The 24,528-nt window shown below is 42.4% G+C and overlaps 1 protein-coding gene across 1 annotated transcript; it reads left to right on the top strand.

The window, feature by feature from the left end:
* The first annotated feature begins 22,666 nt into the window (after positions 1-22,666).
* LOC129515771 (olfactory receptor 10AC1-like) lies at positions 22,667-23,644 on the top strand. Its single transcript, XM_055334786.1, has one exon. The coding sequence runs from the start codon at positions 22,667-22,669 to the stop codon at positions 23,642-23,644; it is 978 nt and encodes a 325-aa protein (XP_055190761.1).
* Positions 23,645-24,528: the final 884 nt, after the last annotated feature.

Here is a 24,528-nt window from a genome sequence, read left to right as displayed (position 1 = left end):
ATTTCTGTTTTAGATAGTTGGTTTGCTATAATTGTTGATCAAATCTATTTTTTGGACTGTTCACTGGACACACTGTCTGCAGTTCTGTATTGTTAATTATGTTTTATATCCCTTCATACCCTTCATACATTGGTCCATTTATCTCCAGTATTTATCTTCCAGAGGCGAATGCTCAATAATCTAGGTTGATTATGATGATTCTAAGGTTGCTATTAGACTAGCTCAGAGACTTTCAAATGGCAAAATCCATGTTACCCAAAACACAGATTTCACCTTTAAGACCAAAACTGCCTGAGAAAGGAATACTCTGCTTTAATTTAAGGAATAAGGCCAGTCCTTAATGGGGTATCTTTTTTTTTTAATTTTGTTTGTTTGTTTATTTATTTATTTATTTATGATAAGCACACAGTGAGAGAGAGAGAGGCAGAGACATAGGCAGAGGGAGAAGCAGGCTCCATACACCGGGAGCCCGACGTGGGACTCGATCCCGGGTCTCCAGGATCGCGCCCTGGGCCAAAGGCAGGCGCTAAACCGCTGCGCCACCCAGGGATCCCCCTTAATGGGGTATCTTAAAGCCACGAAGATTAAAGGAAACAAGAGGCACCAGTATCAGTCCTTATTATATTCATTTGCAGAACTCACTGTTCCTTTTCAAGATTCACCTGGTACTCAAGTATCATAACTAAAGAGCTACATAAATAATTGTACAAAAGAAGGAAATTCATCACTGGGTGCAGGTGCTTAGATATAAAACAAGTGAAGGCACTAAATTACTTATGGGTGAAATTTTGGATTTCCTTTAAAACACTGCAACAAAAACAATTATCTTAAGGACACGGGGCAAAGACAGATTAAATAAGATTGCAATATGTTGATGACTATTGAATTGATAAATTCAATGGTAATTGATAAATGAGGGCTTGTAATACTATTCTTTGTTATATATATAATATTATATTATATATATGATTCTTTCTGCTTCATATGTGTGTGTGTGTGTGTGTGTGTGAGAAAGTTTGTATAATAGAAAGGTATAAAATGTGTGGATAACTGATGTTTATTAAAGAGGAAGGATGACAGGGGCTCAGTTGGTTAAGTTTCTGCTTTCAGCTCAGGTCATGATCCTGGGGCCCTGGCATTGTGCTCTGTACTTAGGCTCTCTGCCCAGTGGGGAGTTTGTTTCTCCCTCTCCCTCTGTCCTTCCCCGACTTGTTCTCTCTCTCAAAATAAATAAATAAAATCTTCAAAAAAAAAAAAAGGGAGGTTGATGGTTCAAGTGTCTTGCTTATCAGGTTTGTACCTCCAGCAGACTTTATTCATTCCACTGCCAATAATCAGACCAACCCGGGTCTTGGGATGGCCAAGACCTGTCGCTCAGACAGGTTTCTGAGCAAGGCCAACCCAGGATTAACTTCCATCAGGAGAAAGTAAATAAATGGAGCTAAGTTTCCTCTTTATCCTTTTTTTTCTTGCTGTTCATCTGTTCTTCTCCCTACCAGCCTGCCCACACCTATCATCCCATCCAACTTCTACCTGTACAACTCTGCCCCTCCTTTCTCCATTAGCTTTTGTAAGCCCTCTAAATATTTTACCTAAAGTTGGAGACATATCAGCTATCAATCGACGCCAGGAATATGAACCCTCTGTCTTTCTCTGCTTTTCATGTCCTCTTGACTTCTTTCTAACACTGTGAATATTGACTCTCCTGCTGCCCCAGGCCTAAACTTCTATCCATGCTCTGATTCTGGGATCCCTTCAGATGGTTCCTCACATGATCCTCACCATCTGATTTTATTTTTATTTTATTTTTAAAAATATTTTATTTATCTATTCATGAAAGACACAGAGAGAGAGAGAGAGAGAGAGGCAGAGACACAGGCAGAGGGAGAAGTAGGCTCCATGCAGGGAGCCCGACGTGGGACTCGATCCCAGGTGTCCAGGATCACACCCTGGACTGAAGTTGGCGCTAAACCTCTGAGCCACCCGGGCTGCCCCACCATCTGGTTTTAAAGAGGCAGGGAGAGGCAGGGGTGTGTGTGCAGAAAGGTATAACAGAATCAAGAACATTTGCTATCATAAACACCAAAGAAGAAAGAGTTTCAAGGATACAGCACTCATGGAGGCAATATGCACAAGAAAAATCTATGAAGAATAAGTAGTTAGAAGAGGATTTAAGTAACTGGGAAATCAGTACCAACTGTGATTAGTTCAGAAATGATAGAAGTGAGTTCTAGGAGTGTAGATTTCAGGCATGAAGAAGGCATGGGATAGACAAAAACTTACCTAAGAATGTCTACAAGGATGTGAAGGAGAAAAATGTATAGAATCTTATGCAGAAAAAAAGCCCAAACCTGGGGGTTTTCCAGACAAGTCAGGCAGACCTGTGAATGTTAGAAGGAGAAAGGAGGCAGTGGGAAGAGAAAGGATGAAGAATCTAGGGTGTCAGAAACCAAAAAAACACAGTCTTGGGAGTGATCTACAGGAATAAGGATGAAAATACATGTTGAAGTGGTAGCCTTGTAAAGGAAGGCACAGTTCTTTTCTGAGATGAGAAGGATAAGCAGAGAGTTCAAATTTTAAGAAGATTGACTTCGAGAAAGCTTTAAAAAAAGTTTCTTGCAGGGTTTCAATGTTCTCAGCCAAAGAATGTACTAAGTTAAGTGAGAAAATACTTGGCACAAGGCTCAAAGCATCTTAATTGTTTAATATCTGGTGGTCCTGGGAGACTCAACAGTGGTACAAGAGGTGGCAATAAGAAACAACAGCAAACACTGACAATTTACCATGTTCTGGGCACTCTCCCAAGCTATGCAGTAGTGGCGGAAATGGAAGGACCAAGAGAAGCAATAATCAACATGGAATATCTTTTTAAGAATAAAATAAGCAGAAATAAGTTTGAGGAAAACAGAAGGTTGGTTGGCAGAGACACTATGAAGATTTCCTCAGCAAACGAGCAAGTTATTATTAGGCATCTGTGGGAACTCACTTGCAGTTTGGCCAGGCATTGGTATGGGGAAAAGTTGGCAGGTGTCTGGTCAGAAAGGAAAACTAGTGGAATGGATGGAATTGAAATGAGTAGGCAATCCCACTACACAAAGGTACAATCAGTTAAAGGATTTAGTAGATGATATCTTACAGAAGGGTTGGTGATACTGAAAGCATCTCCTTGCTACTGGCTAAGCAAAGGAGTGGAAATAATCAAGGAGAAGTGTGATTAGGATATCAGTATGAACAGGAAAATCACCAGCAAGGCTCTGTAGGATCGCTTCATTTAAGGAACTAATCGCGTGACTGCAAGGAGGCTGAAAATATGGCCCTCATCCTCATATTGCCAGGTCATTATTATGAGAAATCATCAAAGATGGTAAAAGCAGTCTTGGAACCTTAACAATAGTGACAAGCATTTCTGATGTGAACCGGCAATACCATAGATCTTACTCGAGAAGACAGGATAATAAGGGAAGCATCGATCATTATCTCATACTAGTTAGCTGCAACCAACTAGTTCTCAGAGGTAGGGGCGAAAAACTAATGTGACCATAATCACTTTGTGGCACAATAGAATTTACCAATCATGTGCAGTTCCTCTTTCGTTATTCTTATGTTTAATAATAGTATTATTATATTTAAGTACTCATTCTTGTGTGTTTGGTTAACATACTGGCATTATGCTATATCCATTTTTCTTTAAAAAAAAAGATTTTATTTATTTAAAAGAGAAAGAGTGCATGAGAGAGAGCAAACCAGCAGGAGGAGAGGGAGAGGGAAAGGTAGAAGCAGACTCCCACTGAGCAGGGAGCCCAGGGGACCCTGGGAGCATGACCTGAGCCCAACACAGATGCTGAACTGCTTAACCAACTGAGCCACCCATGTACCCCTACATTCATTTTTCTTTTACTTGCCATTATATTTTGAGATTTGTTCATGCTGACATATTTCAGTCTAGTTCTTCCTTCTACTCCCTGCACAGTGCTCCATTATTTGCACACAGCACAGTTTCCTATCCCTTTCTCTACTATTGGACATTCAAGTTATTTCCAACCCTGCTGGTTCACACTATGCTGCAGGGAACTCCTGAACACTTGTATTTCTTGTATCTCCAGCAAAGAGTCTGCGGCACTTCAGAATGAAACCATGAGGACACACAACATGAACATGGTGCAGGCTCACTAATCCTATGAACTAATATGAACACAATGATCACATTAATTTATATCACCACTCGCAGTACAAGAGGGTTCCCATTTCTCTCCGACCTCATCAGTCCTTTATATTACTTCGCATTTTAATTTTTGCCAACCTCATGGTTGTAAACGGGTTTCTCATTTATTCTTGCTTTTTTTTTTCTTTTTTCATTTAATAGTCTACTTAGTGTCTTGCATGAGGTGTGATGCTCAACGTGTTACTCTAACTGGGTGAGGTCAGTGGGTGTGACCTCAAAGTCACATTTGGGAAATATGCTGCTTCATGAACTAAGGTATAACAATACTTCCAAAGTGGTTACATGTATTTATTACTGAACTACACAAAACGAGGGGGGGGGTTGATGGGTTATGTTTTCCAACATATTGCAACTAGCTACTGTGAAAGGCACTTGTTTCAGAGCAGGATGGTAAGAAATGTGAAATCAAGGCAAGATAAATAGGTGAGCTCAGCTTTGTTTCTCTCAAATGGCTTTTCTTGGAGTCACACCTGATCTGATTAATGACTTTTATTTAAATCCCTTGAGAAATGTGGGCGCCTGGGTGGCTCAGTCAGTGAAGCATCTGTCTTCACCTCAGGTCATGATCTTGGGGTCCTGGCATCAAATCCCATGTAGGGCTCTCTGCTCAGTGGGGAGTCTGCTTCTGCCCCTCCCTCCAGCTCATGTGCTCTCTTTCTCTTTCTCAAATAAATAAAAATTTTAAAAAGCCTTTAAAAAGTCCTTTGAGAAATAGGACAATTTTGCTTTCCTTTCTCGGCACAAAGATAACTTGATCCTGAAAGACTAGTATGAAGACAAGATTAAATGAAGACCAAGGATCCACATCATAGCAGTGTTGATGGAGAAAGAAAAGAGAGATTGTGTGGCTGTTTAAATGTTTCTATCTGTGGCAAAAACGATGCTGAGAATCTCTTCAATGACTTATTATCCATTTAAATTCCTCTTTTCAAACAGCCTAATCATATCCTTTGTCTATTTTTCTTGGTTTTTAAAAGTAAGTAGTGGCATTTCCTTGTGGAATAACTTTTTTATATTCATGATGTAAGTATCACTTCCTGGACTATTATTTCCCATATTGTCCTTAGTTACCCAAATATTTATTTTTGATGTAGTCAAATCCATCAATTTGTCTCTTAAAGGAGTGTATATTTTACATCTTTTTGGCATATCTGGAGCATCTACTTAAGTTTTCTTCATTTAATAAACCTACTTCTCTAAAACATTTATTTTAAAATTAAAGCATTTTCCACTGATTTATGATGCATCACTATCATTTACTGACTTCACATAAAAATACATGTGTTTTGAAATGTCAATCTGTACTATATGTCTATTTATTGTCATATAAATATCAATGTATTTTACTAATTATTGCTTTGCAGGTATATTTTAATATCTAGGAAAGTTACTCATCCTTTCTCCTCTCCATCCTAGTTCAAAATTTAATTTTTTAAAAGGGGGGCAGGCAGAGGGAGGAGGAGACAGAGAATCCCAAGCAGGTTTCCTGCCCAGTGCAGAGCCCAGTGCAGAGCTCAGTCTCACTACCCTGAGATCGTGACCTGAGCTGAAGCCAAGAGTCAGGCACTCAACAGAATGAGCCACCCAGGCATCCTTCTTTCTGATTCTTATACATCATTATACATGATTCGATGGTGTATGAATTTTTTATTTAAATTCAATTTAATTAACATACAGTGTAGTATAAGTCTCATAGTTAGAATGTAGTGATCCATCAGTCGCAGATAACACCCAGTGCTCCTTACATCAAGTGCCCTCCTTAATGCCCATCACCCGATTACCCCATCCACCTACCCATCTCCCATTCAGCAATCCTCAGTTTGCTTCCTACAGTTAAGAGTCTCTTATGGTTTCTCTCTCTCTCTGATTTCATTCTTATTTTATTTTTCCTACCCTTCCCCTGTGTTCATCTGTTTTGTTTCATAAGTTCACATGAGTGAAATCATATGGTATTTGTCTTTCTCTGACTGGCTTATTTCACTTAGCCTAATACCCTCTAGTTCCACCCATATGGTTGCAAATGGCAAGATTTCGTTTCTTTTTGATGGCTGAATAATATTCCATTGTGTATATATACCAGTCTTCATCTTTACCCATTCATCTGTCAATGGGCATCTGGGCTCTTTCCATGTTTTGGCTATTGTGGACATTGCTGCTATAAACATTGGGGTGCATTGCCCCTTTGAGTCATTATGTTTGTATCCTTTGGGTAAATACCTCACAGTGCAATTGCTGGGTTGTAGAGTAGCTCTATTTTTAACTTTTTGAGGAACTTCCATATTGTTTTCCAGAGTGGCTTCACCAGTTTGTATTCCCACCACCAGTGTAAGAGGGTTCTACTTTCTCCACATACTCACCAATACCCGCTGTTTCTGAGTTATTAATTTTAATCATTCTGACAGTTGTAAGGTGGTATCTCATTCTGGTTTTGATTTGTATTTCCCTGATACAAGGTGATGTTGAGCATTTTTCATGTGTCTGTTGGCCATTTCTATGTCTTCTTTGGGGAAATGTCTGTTCGTGTCTTCTGCCCATTTCTTGACTGGATTTTTTGATTTTTGGTTGTTGAGTTTGGTAAGTTTCTTTATAGATTTTGGATACTAGCCCTTTATCTGATAAGACATTTGCAAATATTTTCTCTCATTCCATAGGTTGCCTTCTCCCATTCCATAGGTTGTTGACTGATTCCTTTGCTATGCAAAAACTTTTTATCTTGATCAAGTCTCAATAGTTCATTTTTACTTTTGTTTCCCTTACCTTTGGAGACATGTCCAGCAAGAAGTTGGTGCAGCTGAGGTCAAAGAGGTTGCTGCCTGTGTTCTTCTCTAGGATTTTGATGGTTTCCTGTCTCACATTTAGGTCTTTCATCCATTTTGTATTTATTTTTGTGTATGGTCTAAGAAAGTGGTCCAGTTTCATTCTTCTGCATGTGGCTATCCAATGCATTGTTGAAGAGATTGTCTTTTTTCCATCAGATATTCTTTCCTGCTTTGTTGAAAATTAGTTGCCCATAGAGTTGAGGACCCATTTCTGGGTCATCTATTCTGTTCCATTAATCTATGTCTCTGTTTTTGAGCCAGTACCATACTGTCTTGATGACCACAGCTCTATAATAGAACTTAAAGTTTGGAATTGTGATGCCTCCAGCTTCAGTTTTCTGTTTCAAATTACTTTGGCTATTTAGGGTCTTCTGTGATTCCATACAAATTTTAGGATTATTTGTTCCAGCTCTGTGAAAAAATGCTGATGGTATTTTGATAGGGACTGTATTGAATGTATAGGTTGCTCTAGGTAGCACAGACATTTTATTTTTTCTTCTAATCCATGAGCACGGAACACTCTTCCATTTATTTGTGTCTTCCTCAATTTCTTTCATAAGTGTTCTCTAGTTTTCCGAGTACCAATCCTTTGGCTCTTTGGCTAGGTTTACTCCTAAGTATCTTATGGTTTTTGGTGCAACGTAAATGGGATTGATTCCTTGATTTCTCTTTCTTCTGCTTCATTGTTAATGTATAGAAATGCAACTTAGTTCTATGCATTGATTTTATATCCTGTGACTTTACTGAATTCCTATATCAGTTCTAGCAAATTTTTGCTGGAGTATTTTAGGTTTTCTACATAGAGCACCATGTTGTCTGTGAAAAGTGAAAGTTTGACTTCTTCTCTGCTGATTTGAATGCCTTTTATTTCTTTTTGTTATTTGGTTACTGAACCTAGGACTTCCAGTACTATGCTGAACAACAGTGGTAAGAGTGGACATCCCTGTCATGTTCTTGACCTTAGGGGAAAAGTTTAGTTTTTCTCAGTTGAGGATGATTTTCACTATGGGTTTTTCATATATGGTTTTTATGATATTGAGGTATGTTCCCTGTATCCCTACACTGCAGAGAGTTTTAATCAAGAAAGGATGCTGTACTTTGTCAAATTCTTTTTCTGCATTCATTCAGAGGACCATATGGATCTTGTCTTTTATTAACGTGGTGTATCACATTGATTGATTTGTGGATGTTGAACCACCCTTGTAGCCTAGGAATAAATCCCTTTGGTCATGGTGAATAATCCTTTTGATGTGCTTTTGGATCCTATTAGCTAGTATCTTGGTGAGAATTTTTGCATCCACGTTTATCAGGGATATTGGTCTGTAATTCTCCTTTTTGGTGGGATCTTTGTCTTGTTTGGGGATCAAGGTAATGGTGACCCTATAGAATGTGTTTGGAAGCTTTCCTTCCATTTCTATTTTTTGAAACAGTTTCAGAAGAATAGGTATTTATTCTTCTTTCAATGTTTGGTAGAATTCCCCTGAGAAGCCATCTGGCCCTAGACTTATTTGCTGAGAGCATTTTGATTACTGATTCAATTTCTTTGCTGGTTATGGGTCTGTTCAGGTTTTCTATTTCTTCCTGTTTCATCATTGGTAGTTTATATGTTCCTAGGAATGCACCCATTTCTTCCAGATTGCCTAATTTGTTGGCATATGATTGCCCATAATATTCTTTTATAATTGTTTCTATTTCTTCCGTGTTGGTTGTGATCTCTCCTCTTTCATTCATTATTTTATTTATTTGGGCCCTTTCTCTTTTCTTTTTGATAAGTCTGGCTAGGGTTTTATTGATCTTATTAATTTTTTCAAAGAATCAGCTCTTAGTTTCATTGATCTGTTCCACTGGTTTTTTAATTTCTTTATCATTGATTTCCACTCTAATCTGTATTACTTCTCTTCTCCTGCTGGATTTAGGCTTTATTTGCTGTTATTTTTCCAGCTCCTTTGTGTGAGTTTAGGTTGTGCATGAGACTTTTCTTGTTTCTTGAGAAAGGCCTATATTGCTATATACTTTCCTCTTAGGGCCACCTTTGCTGTATTCCGAAGACTCTGAACTGTCATGTTTTCACTTTCATTTGCTTCCATGTATTATTTTAATTCTTCTTTAATTTCCTTGTTGACCTATTCATTCTTTAATAGGATACTCTTTAACTTCCATGTATTCATGTTCTTTCCAAATTTTTTCTTGAGGTTGAGTTCATGTTTGAAAGCACTGTGGTCTGAAAATATGCATGGTATAATCTCAGTCTTTTTGTACTGGCTAAGACCTGATTTGTGCCTGGTCTTTTATGTGATCTATTCTGGAGAATGTTCCATGTGCACTCAAGAAGAATGTGTATTCTGTTCCTTTAGGATGAAATGCTTTGAATATCTGTGCAGTCCATCTAGTCCAGTGTGTCATTCAAAGTCCTTGTTTCCTTGTTGATCTTCTGCTTAGATGATCTGTCCACTGCAGTGAGTGGGGTTTTAAAGTTCCCTATTATTATATTATTAGCAATGTGTGTTTTTAATTTCGTTATTAATTAGTTTATATATTTGGCTGCTCCCAAGTCAGTGGCATAAATATTTACAATTGTTAGATCTTCTTGTTGGATTGACCCTTTTATTATGATATAGTGTCCTTCTTCATCCCTTATTATAATCTTTGGTTTAAAATCTAGTTTTTCTGATATAAAAATGGCTACTCTAGCTTTCTTTTGATGTCCATTAGCATGATAAATGGTTCTCTACCCCCTCACTTTCAACCTGGAGGCGCCTTTGGATCTAAAATGAGTGTCTTGTAGACAGCATATTGATGGGCTAGTCCGATATCCTATGAATTTTGACTGGAGCATTTTAGTCTATCTATATTCAGAGTAATTATTGAAAGATATGAATGTAGTGCCCTTGTAAAGTCATTGTTTCTATAGACTGTCTCTGTTCTTTTCTGGTCTTTATTACTTTTGGGCTCTCTCTTCACTCAAACGATCCTCTTTAATACTTCTTACAAGCCTGGTTTAGTGTTCACAAATTCCTTTAGTTTTTGTTTGTCTTGGAAACTTAAAGTTCCTACTTCTAACTTCTAAGAACTTTCATCACTTTTTTTTCATGTGTACTGAGATGACTCTCTTTATTTTGGCCAACCATTATGACAGTGAATCATAAATTTTCTGAAGCTGAATCATCCCTGTATTCCTAAGGAAACTGTCACTTGGTAAAAATATGTTTTTAAAAAACATTCAATTTCCTTGGATAACATTAAAAAATGTTTTCATCTATAAAATCAGTGTACACTTTTCATGTAACATGAGGATTATTTTAGCCCAGGTTATGAAAACTGCATAAAATGAGTTGGGCGATTTTTCTTTCTTTTTGTTTCATTTCCTGGAAAAACATTAATATATGAGAATCATGTGTCCCTTGAAAGTTTGGTAAAATCTATCTTTAAAATTATTTTCCGTGGGAGTAGTGAGAAGGGCAAAAGTTTATCTCTTTAATAGTAATTCAATGTCAATGATTATAAGTGGTTCCAAGTTTTCTTTCTTCTTAAGCCATTGGGCTTTTATTTTCATATATGTGTCCATGGTGTCTAGAAATACTTAATAATATTTTCTTATTATCTTTAATCTCTATGAGTATTTTAATTTCAACCTTTTTAATTTTTTAAATTCATTTATATATTTTCTCATTTTTCACTGGTGAGAATTTCAGAAATTTATCCATCTTGGAATTTTTAGTGAATCTGCTTAAGGTTTGGGTTATAGTCTACTTTGTTTCTTTTCTGTGTCTTTGATTTGTATATGTATCATTATAATTTATTTTTGATGCTTTAGGTTTACTGCTCTTTTTCTATCATCAATTATTTCTATAAATTTACCAAAAAAAAAAGAATATGCAAAGCCCCAAACGAAATTAACTTTTTTTTCCCTAAGGGCTATAGATATTCATCAAACTCAATAATTTAACTAACCTCTTCTTCACTGGCATCTCACCAGTTGATTTGCAATCGAATGACAAATGGCTGAGGAATGTGGAGATGATGTAAGTATTTTCCAGTCTCTCTTCCAGCACAGATCCCACATGGTTCCAACCCTCCAGCAATCCTCTGAGAGGGGACAGAGGCACCACCAGCCTGAGGAATCCTTAGGCCCAAGTAGAGAATTCCCTATGTTGACACAACTCTTCAAATAAAGCCAGATACCAGCCAAAGAAAACATTATGTATAAAATCCCAAAGTCCTTGTCTTTGGTAACCTTTACTTTCATGCAGAGTTTACACATCCTGAAAATTATGTCCAAGTTCCTCTTGGCACTGTTTCCAAAATTCTGAACCATGACCACACTGCTGTTTGTGAATGACATCATCACATCTGTGAGTCCTGATCACTGAGGAGGCCTGTTCAGACAGAGTCCCTTCCCATTTGCCTCTCACCTTACTGGGAAACTATGCACGTAAAAAGAATGGGAGATGAGAATGCACTCTACATTCTGAAAGCTCAGTGCCAGAGAAGGGGGAATAGAGTCCTATGTTCAATAATATGTTGATCATAACTCTTCAATATAATAATAATTGTAAGCGGCACTTATGCAGTACTTTAGAATTTACAAAATGTTTTCATAAGTAAGATCTCATTTAAAATCCCAAAAGTTTTTTATGTGTACCATACCTCAGTAAAGTAGTTTTTAAAAAGAGAGAATAAGAGGTGAGGAAGCAAGGACAGACAACTCTTTAGGAATTTTTCTGACCGCAGAAAAATGGGAGTTTGATGAAAAAAAAATGGGATTGAGAGATTAATCTTAATCTTTAAAATTAGAGAAATACCAGTTTGTTTAAGGGGTTCCTGACTGGCTCAGTTAGTAGAGCTTGAGGCACTTGATCTCGGGTCATGAGTTGGTGTAGAGTCAGGTGTAGAGTTTACCAAAAATTATTAAAAATAAAAATTAAAAAGAAGAAAAATAGGAGTTTGTTTAAATCCTCTTACAGGAGGAATCTGAAACAGCCAAACTCATAGAAGAAAAAAAATCAATAGTGGTTGCTAGGGGCTGGAGGGTGGAGGGATTGGGAAGTTGTTATTCAAAGGGGACAAAGTTTCAGTTATGCAAGATGAGTAATTTCTAGAGATCTGCTGTACAACACTGTGCTGATAGTCAACAATACTGTATTGTGCACTTCAAAATTTGTTAAGAGGGTGGATCTCACGTTAAATGTTCTTACCGCAAAAACAAAGGAAAACAGGAAACTCTGGGAAGTGTCAGATATGTCTGTTCCCTTAACTATGGTGATGTATCATGGGGGTTTGCATCTGTCCAAACACCAAATTGTACACTTCTAATGTGGTGTAGTTCTTCGTGTTCAACTATACCTCAATAAAGTTGTTAAAGATTAAGTGAAATCTTAAAACAATCTGCTAATTAGACACAAATTATAGTATTATTCCCATATTCAATCATGTGAACTTGGACAAAGTAAATTACTTCCCAAAGTACACATAGCACGCAAACAAAAAATGGTAAACTTGAGATAAGAACCTAGATTTTTAGATTCCAAAATTTTATTTCCAATTTTTTTAAGAGTTTATTTTTAAGTAATCTCTACATCTGATGTGGGGCTCTAACTCACAAAACTGAGATCAAGAGTCACATGATCTATCAACTGAGCCAGCTGGGTGTCTCTGTTGTCAATTCTTTCCTTCTTCTCCATGGGGTTTGGATTCTGCTCTCAATTCCAGCCTGTGGTATAGCTCCTTATACTTTAAGAAGAATAAGGAAAGAATAAGACCTTCTGCTTTCCATCCAACTATCGTGCAACCCTTCACAGCCCCCTTAACATAAGAAGTATGTAGGCATTGAGGTAATTGTCTATTATCAATAGAGGAAGTCATTCTGCTCTATCATGGAATCATTTTCCATGTAAATATTCTATATGATGGAGATGCCACTGGGAAGTAGGTAGTAGACAAGTATATGATTTCCGGGGCTGAAAAATGGAGGCCGTGAGACCCCATCTCCCTGCAGACCCACTTTCTGGCTTCTCATCTTCTTAAACTCCTTACCACTGGAATACCCCAGGGCTCAGCTTGGGGGGCTCTTTTTTCTAATTCTACTCATTCCCATACCAATTCACCCAGTTTCATAACTTTAAATACCACCTATAATTGAAACTTCAAAGAAAAATTTTTTGAGAGCACAAGCAGAGGTGGGGGGGAGAAGTGGAGCAGAGGGAGAAGGAAAGAGAAAATCCAAAGCAGGCTCTCCACACACAGCATGGAGCCTGATGCACGGCTCCATGTCATAACCTTGAGATCATGACCTGAGCCTAAATCAAGAGTCAGAAGCTTAACTGACTGAACCACACAGGCATCCCTGATGACTTCAAATTTATACATGTAAGTTGGGCCTCTCCCATGAACCCCCATGAATTAGACAAATCCATGTGGATGTCTAGTAGGTATCTCACTTAACACACCCTGCACTGAACTTCTGATCATGCCTTCCTCCCCCAAACTCGCCACCTGAGGCCCTCTTCATCTCATACTTTGATCCTTCCTGTCACTCAGGCCGAAAAATAAAGCCATTCTGACCCCTCTGTTTCACATCTCACATCCAATCCATCAGGAAATTCTGCTGGCTCTACATTTAAAATATATTCAGAATCCAATCACATGTCCCCACTTCTACTGCTCATCTAATCCAAGTCATATTTTCCTTCACCTGGATCACTATAATGCTGATCTCTTTGCTTCCACCCTGGTCCCCTGCAGTCTATTCTCAATAAAGCAGCCAGAGGGATCCTTTTATAGCATTCCAGTCCTTGGAAGCCTACGGTAGCTTTCCATTTCACACAGAACAAAAGCCAAGTTCCCACAATTGCCTATAAGGCACCACCTCCTGCCCACCCACTGATTTTCTGACCTCATCTGCTACTATTCAGTCCTCATTGACTCCACCCCAGCCACATTGGCCTCCTCACTGTGCTTCAAACACACCATGTCTGCACCTTCCTCTGGACCTCTGACTAGCTAATTCTCCTGTCTGTAATGTTCTTCCCCTACATATTAACATGATTCACTTCTTTACCTCCTTAAAGCTTTGCATCAAATGTCACCTACTCACTAAAGCCTTCCTCAAACATCCTATTTAAAATTGCATGTCTTGGGGCAGCCCCAGTGCACAGCAGTTTAGCACTGCCTGCGGCCCGAGGTGTGATCCTGGAGACCCGGGATCAGTTCCGCATCAGGCTCCCTGCATGGAGCCTGTTTCTCCCTCTGCCTGTGTCTCTGCCTCTCTCTCTGTGTGTGTCTCTCATGAATAAATAAATAAAATCTTTTTTAAAAAATTGCATGTCTTCCCTCACATTTCCTATCCTCCTTTATCTTTCTCCATTAGACTTATCACTTCTGAATATGTTGAATAATTTACTTAATTTGGTGATTGTCTATCTCCCCCCTAGAATGGAGCTCTAATAGGGCAGGGATTTTTGTCTTTTTTGCTTCCTGATCTATACCCTAGTTACTAAGTCAAAGCCTGGCACACGGTAGGTACTCAATAAATATGTGTTGAATTAATGAATAAATTAATGAGTAAATGAATGAGAAAAGAAAACCTCTAATAGAGTCCTGTGATGACAGCACACATATACACAAAGACGTGTAGAATAATAACTAAAAAAATCAAGAGCAATTCCTCAGCTCCCAAACACAGAAGGACCTGCAGAGTTGCCTAATTCCTACTCCAGGGGCAGGAGTACTCCTCGGTGGAGGCTTCCTAGTGCAGTTTCCTGGGTCCTTGCACATGTATGAGAGTTAAGAAAGGGATTCATTCATGCATCTCAACAGCCAGCTCCCATGCTCTAGCCATTGGACAAATTAAGACATCTGAGACCTACCAGGCACCTGACGCTTCACTACATGTTCTGGAACTGCCGCCTGGTCCAACATGCAGAAATGGGAATTGCCATGATGAGAGAGGAGCATGGCACACCCTAGGGAAAGCCCTGGGTACCAATGGGACAGATAGCACTCTGGGTGGGTGGGCCGCGTGAGACAGGAAGAGTTGTTTCTCTTGAACACTATGTGTGCCAAGTCCCTCCTAGGTCTCCAACCTCAAGGAGGGATTGTGGTGAGTGGATTAATCACAGGATGCTCTCCCTCTTGCCCTCCCTCTGGAAGGGACAAGTATACTCCTCTCCTCCCTATCGCCCCCACCTCTCCAGGGATATAAGGCAAACCAAGGTTCTAGTACTCACTAGACACAGCTAATCAGAAACTATTGTGGAAAACCCTTCTGGGTTCCTCATATAGCCTCTCCATCTCTTCTCCTCCCTCCAAGTCCTCCTTCTCCTCTACAACTGCCTGCTGCAACTATGTAGCCTCCTATTTTTCATTGTGCCTGTGATCTCTCTAACCTCCAGTCACCACAAGCTAAGTCTCTTCTCCCCTCCATCTCCAGGTAATCTGTCTCCTGAGCCCAGGTAAGCAGAAGTCTGGTGTTCATGAGGTAGGTGGGCAGGGGAAGAGAAAGGAACACCAAGATGAGAGCAGGGAGGGGCACCTCCTGGCTCAGTTCCTGAAGCATGCAATTCTTGATTTCAGGGTTGTAAGTTCAAGCCCCATGTTGGGTGTAGAGATTATTTAAAGATAAAATATTTTTAAAAGTTAGCATAGACATAAGGAAATCAGGACACTTCCCAGCTAAGTTTGCTCAAAAGAGAGACCACGTGTCAGAGAGGCATTTCTTCCCACACTACCACCTTCCTCAGGGCTGATCCAGTGCCCCACATTAGGAAGTCATGGGGCACACGATGTTCAAAGTGCTCTAACTATGGAACCCTTCAGTCCTGGGTGCCCTGAGGTGGGGGCAGGTATGAGGAACATCAGGCAGCTACAGACGCCAGGACTTTTAGGTTCTACTTCTATTTTTATCAAATTATTTTACACAAATGCATTTCTTCTGCCTCAGCTTTCCCATCTAAAAATGGGGGAGTCCTGTCTTCTCAAGTGAACAGAGGTTCTCATGACAAGAGGCATCCAATGATATGTTGTTTCCATAAAGTAATATGTAAGAACAAAATTAAGGAAAATAATTTCTTTTCTTAGAGGCAGACAGAGAGGATTCAAGAAGATAATATCTATAATTATTATTTGGCTCCATGGGACGCAAAAAAAACCCTGTCATTTATTGTTAATGGCTCCATTTTTTTTCTCGCTTCCTACCAAAGAACTAATTCCTCAGGCTTCAGACCACACCAACCTCAGGGACCTGTCCTTGAAGAAGACATGGGTCCTCACGGCCCACCCTTGGGCTTGCTAAACCTTGTGCATTCTAGCCCATTTCATCTAATCTTTGTTGCTTTTCTCAGGAACCACAGTAGTCTATTCTGGAAACTGAGAGGCAGGCAGTAGGATGGTGGGGAGAGCATCCTATTGGAAAGTGCTCCTGAAGCCAAAATCATGCACACAACTTTCACAGATGAAAGGTTTTCTGAGAGGCCCATGACTTTTTGAGGCAGTGTTCTGAAAATATTAACAGGGTTCTCTTCTAGAAGGTAGCCAGCCAGGAAATCAACACTTTTTTTTTTCCCTCACCAGTATCTGTTTTCTTGTTTTTTTTTTTTTTTCTTTTTTTCACTTTGATGAATCATGAAACTTCTCTGGCAAAACTGAGGTTGCCTTGACTTCCTCATTCAAGCAGCTGCCTTGCCATGTCATTGAGCTCTAGCTTTCAGGCTGTGACCAACAAGAATCAAAATAGCAGCCTTCACAAGGAGGGTCTTCTGGGGTTTTGAAGGAGCTCTCCTGCTCTTTTGTAGCACAAGATGCAGTTTAGAAATTAAAAGCATTTTAAAAAAAAGAAATTAAAAGCATTTTTAAACCTACTAAAACTGCCTTCATGGAACATGATAGCAGATGTTCAAAAAATAAATTTTGAAAACAAACTAGTTTCCCCCTAGAGCAAACATGCAATATTTTTTTTCTAGTAGATAAAGTGACTGGTCCTCAGATCTAGACTATTTTTCAAATGGTAATGGTACAATGACCAGGCATTTATGTGTGGTAAGTTGACCTTCACAGTGCCAGTGCTGGGACGGTCTCCTCGCCAGACAATTTTGATGTTAAACATGAAAGTGCTTGTTTCTGAAGCACAGCCCTCTTCCTCTGGCGGAAGCCTGGATCAGAGATTGACTTTAAATGGTTGCTGTTCAAGCAAGAGTTTCTTTCAAAGCATCAAAGGCAGAGAGCTGCCTCTACATCAGTGGGACTCCTAGATTTGTATGGTTCAAAGCTCCTCTTCAGATGAAAATGAAAGAGCCCAAGAAGCCCGAAATGATATTTTACTCAAAACCCTAATCCCACAATTAATTTGAGAGTGGGCAGGGGAAGAACTAAGGGTGGCAACTCTTCAGGAAGCTCTAAACACAAGTGCACACATTTTATGATTCACAATTCCGAGGAAACTTGAGGAGAAAATGTTGGCAAAATGCAAAACCCAAGGTAACACATTGAGCCAGAGCTAGAGAACTAAGACTGCCCACAGAACCATCATTTTGAGAGAAGCTCCAGAGCAGACACAAAAACTAGCAATGGCATCTCATTTTTATAACATGGAGAATCACTAAACACTTCAGAAAACATACAAACAGGGAAAAGCAAGAATGTTTGTGTAAGGAAAACATGCTCTGTTAAATCTAGTTAAATGCTTTTAGAGGATAAAGATGCCGACAAGAAACCAACAAAGGATTTCTCTTTTTTAGACTTTCAAAAGCCTTTGACAAGCTGTCTTACCAAATTTAGTCAACAAGGACTCAGTAAGATGCTTTATCGTGTATAAGATCACAAAACAGAAGTACTGCTACAAAAGAGGCACATAACCCAGGGGTCGAGGCTCAGATTATGAATGATTGCGAAAGGAAGCACACAGTGAAATCTCTACATCCAGAGATGATGTTTTACTCCTTTACTCCTCTGAGTAAAGAAGTCACCAAACTGATGAAGGGGGGGAAAAAAAAAGCCCCAAAAACACTAAAAGATATGTTGGTGTGATAGAACAAGACGGTGGTAAATGCATTTTAATTCAAGGGATTTTATTCCAGAAAACAAATCTAAACTTAAAGTGCATAACAGGGCAAGTACATATAAATTCATGAGTTTCAAGCCGGCTTTCATAGACCAAGGACAAGGCTATGCCGTAGGAAAAGGAGTCGTTACGGTAACCAAAGCTGCCGTATGCAGACGGAGCCACAGGCTGACACGATACCATTGGTTTATAATAATGATACGGTGAATAACCACCTCTTGCTGCCCACCTGTGCCTGGGACTGTGTTGTGGGTTTCCTTTGCAGTGTGTCTACTTCTCACCACAACCATCTGAATTAGACACCAGCATCTCCATTTAGATGTAACGAGACTGAAGATCAAGGAGACGGAGGTCATGTGGCTGGTGAGTGGCTGCAGCAGAGTTTGAACCGACAGATGTCTTCTTCCATAGTCTGTACGGTTTTAGAAAATCAACAGGAAACCCAAGAGAAAAAATATAGAGAGGGAGAGAGTGGTGATGACGATGGTGATAGATATGTAGATAGACAGGCAGACCGATTTATCTACATTTATGTCTACTTATCTCCCCATGGAGTTTCCTAAATCCAGAATTCTATGTACACCCTGCTTCTTGGACCCCAGAAAGACAGAAAAGGCGCTAAGTAGAAAAGCACCTACAGGACACAGTTAAGAGGTGAGGAGGTTTGCATGGTGGAAAAAATGAGTATCCAGAGGAAAGACGATCTATGCCCATCAACCGTGAAGATGAGAGATAAGACGAGAATGCTTTTCATTTGTGGGTGTGTGTGTGTGCACTGGGTTCTGTGCTTGTATCTCCCGGAATCCGCACAACACCCCTCCTTTGTTAACCCTAACTACCAGTGAGGAGGTGAGGCTTTGGAAGTGTTAAGTGACTTGTCCCCACCCAAGTCAAACTCGGCAAACGACAAAGCAAAAATTTACACTTCCAGGTGGTGGAGGGGGTGGGGAGGATTTTTCTACTTCCCCAAGGATTTTTTTAAAAGAAAACAAAAACAAACAAAAAAAAAAAACTCTTTTGACTGTATAATGTGTATTTTTCCTAAAAGGAAACACAGGAAGAAAATAGATTCCAGAGCAATTTGTATATATTCATAGACTAGAGACCCATGATAGATTATTAAGTCAAGTTAGGGAAGTGTAGGCATATTTATAATCTTCTGTATTAACTCTGTGGGAGACACTGATCTCCTTTGGTGCCTTCGTAAGCAATAATACTAGACCAGTGGGCTCAGGTCTACTCTGGAAGACAATTCTGGCAGAAATAGAACCATCAACCGGGAGTTGTGAGATCTGGGCTCAGGTGATAGCAGGGAGGCCCCAGGCTGACTACCGGACCTCTCTGTGCCTCACCCGCTAAAACAGGAGGATCTCGACCTTTGACCTCTAAGCTGCATTCCCAGAAAGGAATGGAATCCTTACAACCCAGAGGGGCCTGACCTGTCTGCCTCTCCAATCTCTCACTGTACAACCTCTTTTTAGAAGTGTTTTGATTGACTCTTAAGATGATTTTTTAAAACGTCATTATTACAGATAACTTTAATTATTCTGCACAGCAAAAATCAAATCCCAGATCTGTAACCCCGGCCCGGTGGGGCTTCCAGCCACATCCAGATGTCCTGGGCCACCAGCCAGCCAGACTCTGTGGGTGCTCCATGGAGCCTCAGACGATTAGTGAAGCACCTCTGTCAGAACAGTAACAATACCAGCGATGAATGTCAAAGCTAAGGAGAAATTATTTTTAGACTTTCTCTCTGAGGTTATCTGTATCACTGCTCACCTCTACATGTCCTCAAGAAAAATGTCAGCAAAGGGGAACCTGAGGACAGAAATGCCTAGGAGGGTGCAGGTCATTTCTGGGCAAGGGGCAGTGGAGGCATGAGGAAAGCTGTAGGGTATATCTTACACAGAGAGGATTTTTTAGGAGAGGCGTAAATATGGACGAGCATGTAGTAGATAAGACCATGGACTATGAAGGCAGGGTTGCTTGAGTATAAAACCTGCCTTTAACCACTAACAGCTACATGATACTTATTTCCTTTAGGTCTCAATCTCCTCGTTGGTAAGATGAGAATACTAAGAGTCTACTTACCTCAGTGGGAGTATAGTGAGAGTCACTGGGATTAAGTGAGTTAAATGGTAAAGTCCTTTACCACTGGTTAAATGGCAAAGGCCTACCAGTCTCTTATGTGTAGCTGTTATTGTCGGAAATGAGACCACCTACCCTTCTGCCCCTGGGAAGAAAGGTGGCTCAGGCAGGCCTTGTAATGTTTTCCCTCTTGCAGCTTCTCCTACTAAGGGTGGAGCTGGATTTTTCAATCAAATCATGGAAGTTTTAAGCGTGTCTCTTCCCCACCTCCCCATCCTGCCCCCAGATGAAAGGCATTTCTAATACATTCCTAGAGTTTATGATAAATCCTCCCAAATCTACTAAACAAGGTAGAAACATTCTTCAGTCTACATTTGATTGGCTCGACCCACTCAGCTTGCTGTCCACTCTTGGCCTCATTTGTAAAACACAACAATGTCCCTGGAGCCTGCAGTTCCTGCTGTCCCGGCCCAACCTTTCTTGTCATTTCTGTGCAGGGTGAACTGAAAGAAAAAGAACTGGACTCTTTTTTGTCTCTCTGCCACCCACCCCCTGCTTCTTTAAGGAGACGAAAAGAAAGCAGTCGAGAGATGGCAAGCTGAAGCAGAGTGAAGAGGGCTGCCGTGGGTACTTCTACAGTTTCACCCTGCCTGAACCTCCAGGACAGCCCTCTTGTCCCCACTCACAGCTACGACACTCGCCACACGGCAAGGAAGAGGCACTGCACACAGGTCTGTTAAACTGGCTCAGGAGAACGAACACTGGCCAAAACCGACACCGATAACAAATGTGAGGGCTTTAAAACAGATGGGAAGGGACTCCCCGCTTTCCACCCACACCAAACCCCACCCCACCTTTGTGTTTGACCCCAAGCTTGTGTTTGAAGTTGCCCCCCTCAGATGAAAGAGCATGGAGTGGTACTGATAAATATAAGCCGTCAGAATTCTCTCAAAAAGGAGCATTACACAGCAAAAATCGAGCTCTTCCCACTCTTCCCAGTTTTTCCTTAGCCCAGCTTGATTGCTATTGCTTTCTACGGTATCACAACCATGCACAAATTCCACTTCCAAAATTGGTTATCAACAGTGGCTCAGAGGCAGTTAAGAGGAAATAATAGTTGAGCTTACAATTAAAGCTAATAATAATTTAAAAAAAAAAGAGATGTCATTAACAACTACTGGAAAATCAAATACTCTCTTCCAGTCGGCCACAAAGTCCTTATCACTTCATGTTCCCCCCTGCAGAGGTTTTCAACAATTGCCGTCAACCTACACACTCTCCGTGTTTTCCAAATGTTGCCTGCAAATGAGTCACCAGGTAACGCTGAGAAAGAAACTGTGTTCCATCGGCAAATTTGGAATGTACTGCTAATTCTGAAAGGCGAGTTAGAACAGATACACATCACTTTTTTCTCATGTTGACGGAGTATTAATAAAAACGTTAGGGACATTTTGTTCCTGATGTACCCAGGGAGCCCTTCCCACCGCTCATTCCCTGCTGCCTAAGTGTCTGCCTCAGCACTTGGGGCACACCTGGGTCTCTACTGAAGGCTAAATCAATATAGATCAACCAAATGATCCCGGTGACCATTTTTTTAAGGCTGCATGTGGGTCACAAGAAGTTCTGGATTCAGTCTCAGGAATGCAGATTCTGTCCCTAGCTTTCTTTTTTTTTTTTAATTTTATTTATTTATGATAGGCACACAGTGAGAGAGAGAGGCAGAGACACAGGCAGAGGGAGAAGCAGGCTCCACGCACCGGGAGCCCGACGTGGGATTCGATCCCGGGTCTCCGGGATCGCGCCCTGGGCCAAAGGCAGGCGCCAAACCGCTGCGCCACCCAGGGATCCCATGTCCCTAGCTTTCTGTGAGTGGGTAAGCCTCCCCTACACACATCATGCCAGCTTTATTTTCATTTTGAAAATTATGAGGCTGTGTGAGATTAAGGCCTTCACCTGCATCTTGTTTTTAACGATTCTGTGACACACCACAGAAAGCAGCTCAAAGCTGTAGAGTAGGGCAGGGAGGGGGAAGTGGAGGCGGGGTGTATGGACACAGTTCTTGCCATGGGGAGCTAAGGCTGAGGGCGGCATAACACTCCTGGCAATAGGGGACCCACCAAGTAATAAATAACTAGGATCTGAAGGCAGGGAGGGAGTCCTTTGTAGGTGGCGGTCAGGAGTGATGGGTTGTAAGGCAAGATCCTAAAGTTAAGGCTTCTTTGGAAAAAAGCATGTTGAGAATTTGAGTCCAGGAGGCAGGCAAGACATCAGGAGTTCATGAATGGTCCAGCATGGCAGGGGTGGGGTGGGGTGGGGTGGGGGTGCTGGTCGTGCGCCTGGGGACCCTACCCGCTCTCTGCAGCCGCTACTGCGACCGACGCTCTAACATCCAGCCCTCCCTCCTGCAGAGGGGCGGAGGGGCTGTACCCACCGGCTCTCCCTCCCTCCACTCCTTTCCTCAGGTGCCTGTGGGCAGGCCAGTGCATGGACGGCCCGGGTCCGGGCAACGCCAGCATGCCCCGAGGCTTTCTCCTTCAGGGCTTCTCTGAGTTCCCACACCTGAGGCCCCTGCTCTTCTTGCTGCTGCTGGCCGTGCACCTGGCCACCGTGGGCGGGAACCTGCTCATCCTGGTGGCCGTGGCCTCGGCGCCCCGCCGGCCGCCCATGCTGCTCTTCCTGTGCCAGCTGTCAGCCATCGAGCTCTGTTACACGCTGGTGGTGGTGCCCCGCTCCCTGGCCGACCTGGCGGCGCCGGGGCCCCCCGGGGGCCGCCCCATCTCCTTCCTGGGCTGCGCGCTGCAGATGCAGATGTTCGTGGCGCTGGGAGGGGCCGAGTGCTTCCTGCTGGCCACCATGGCCTACGACCGCTACGTGGCCGTCTGCCACCCGCTGCGCTACGCGGCGGTGGTGACCCCGGGGCTGTGCGCGCGGCTGGCCCTGGCCTGCTGCCTCGGGGGCCTGGCGGTGTCCGTGGGGCTCGCGGGGGCCGTCTTCCACCTGCCCTTCTGCGGCTCCCGCCTGCTGGTGCACTTCTTCTGCGACATCACGGCGCTGCTGGAGCTGGCCTGCACGCGGAGCTACGCGGACGAGCTGCCCCTGCTGGGCGCCTGCCTGCTGCTGCTGCTGCTGCCCTCGCTGCTCATCCTGGCCTCGTACGGGGCCATCGCCGCCGCCCTGCGCCGCCTGCGCTGCCCCCGCGGCCGCCGCAAGGCCGCCTCCACCTGCGCCTCGCACCTGGCCGTCACCTGCCTGCACTACGGCTGCGCCACCTTCATGTACGCGCGCCCCAAGGCCAGCTACTCCCCGCGGCGGGACCGCACGCTGGCGCTGGTCTACACCAACGTCACCCCGCTGCTGTACCCGCTCATCTACAGCCTGCGCAATCGCGAGGTCACCGCGGCCATCCGCAGGGTGCTGGGGCGGGGGCGGGGGCGGCGGGCGCAAGGTCTGCGTGAGCCCTGACAGGCCACAGGGGGTGGCCCTGCCCCCCAAAGCCTCCTCTGTCGGGATGCTCTGTGTCACCAATACCACCAGGGGGGACTCAAGGACTGGACTGCAGAAAGAGAATCTGGAAGAGCGTCCCCAAAAAGGAGAGTCTCCCAGCAGGTGCTCCATCCTCCACCCCTCCTTTGAGCAGTGGCCAAAGGCAGCAGGATGTAGAACCCTGGATCTGCAGATAGGGGCCGCATCCACACTGGCTGGTTCTCCCCACGCACTGGGCCCTGTGTGAGGCGATGGGCTCGGGATGAAGAAGGCACAACTCACGGCCAGAGGGGGGCTCACAGATGGGAGGGGAAGGACAGATGTGAGGGGTGAAGATGTGAGGGGTGAAGTGGCTCCTAGGAGTCTCTGTGCTAGACTTTTTTGAGAGGAGAGGGGAGTCAAAGAAGACGTCTCAGAAGACAAAGATGGCTAAGTGGAGAACTGTAGGTTGAGTAGAGGTCAGTCCAAAGAGGAGATGAAGAATGGTTCAAGCAGCAAGGGTCCAATAAGGGCCAGGACATTCGCGGAAGGACTCTGTCAACAGCAGAAGGATGTGAATTCATGGAATGACTTGCTGTTCCTACGTGGTCACTCTGGCCACAGCGTAGAGAAGGATCCAGGCACTGGATGGCCTGTCTGGGGAGCTGCTGCTCTATTCCAGGAGAAAGGTGATGGAGTCTGGACTGACACAGGAGGTTGGGGACATGGAGTCATGAGATACGCAGGAAGTGGAAACTATAGAACTTTGACTCGGTATGGAAGTGTGAAAGAAAGGGAAGTTAGAAGCATTTCTGAATCTGGACCACTGGATGCATGATGGTGCCATTTGCTGAAAAAGGGAACACAAGAGCAGGAGCAAGTTG

Source organism: Nyctereutes procyonoides, unplaced genomic scaffold (assembly GCF_905146905.1).
Source record: "Nyctereutes procyonoides isolate TBG_1078 unplaced genomic scaffold, NYPRO_anot_genome, whole genome shotgun sequence".
NCBI classification, from domain to species: domain Eukaryota; kingdom Metazoa; phylum Chordata; class Mammalia; order Carnivora; family Canidae; genus Nyctereutes; species Nyctereutes procyonoides.
The sequence above is the reverse complement of the archived record's forward strand: the minus strand, read 5'-3'. Positions and strand labels throughout refer to the sequence as shown.

Excerpts from the sequence above, each read along its gene's own strand:
- LOC129515771 (XM_055334786.1), top strand. The coding sequence starts at position 22,667 with ATGGACGGCCCGGGTCCGGGCAACGCCAGCATGCCCCGAGGCTTTCTC.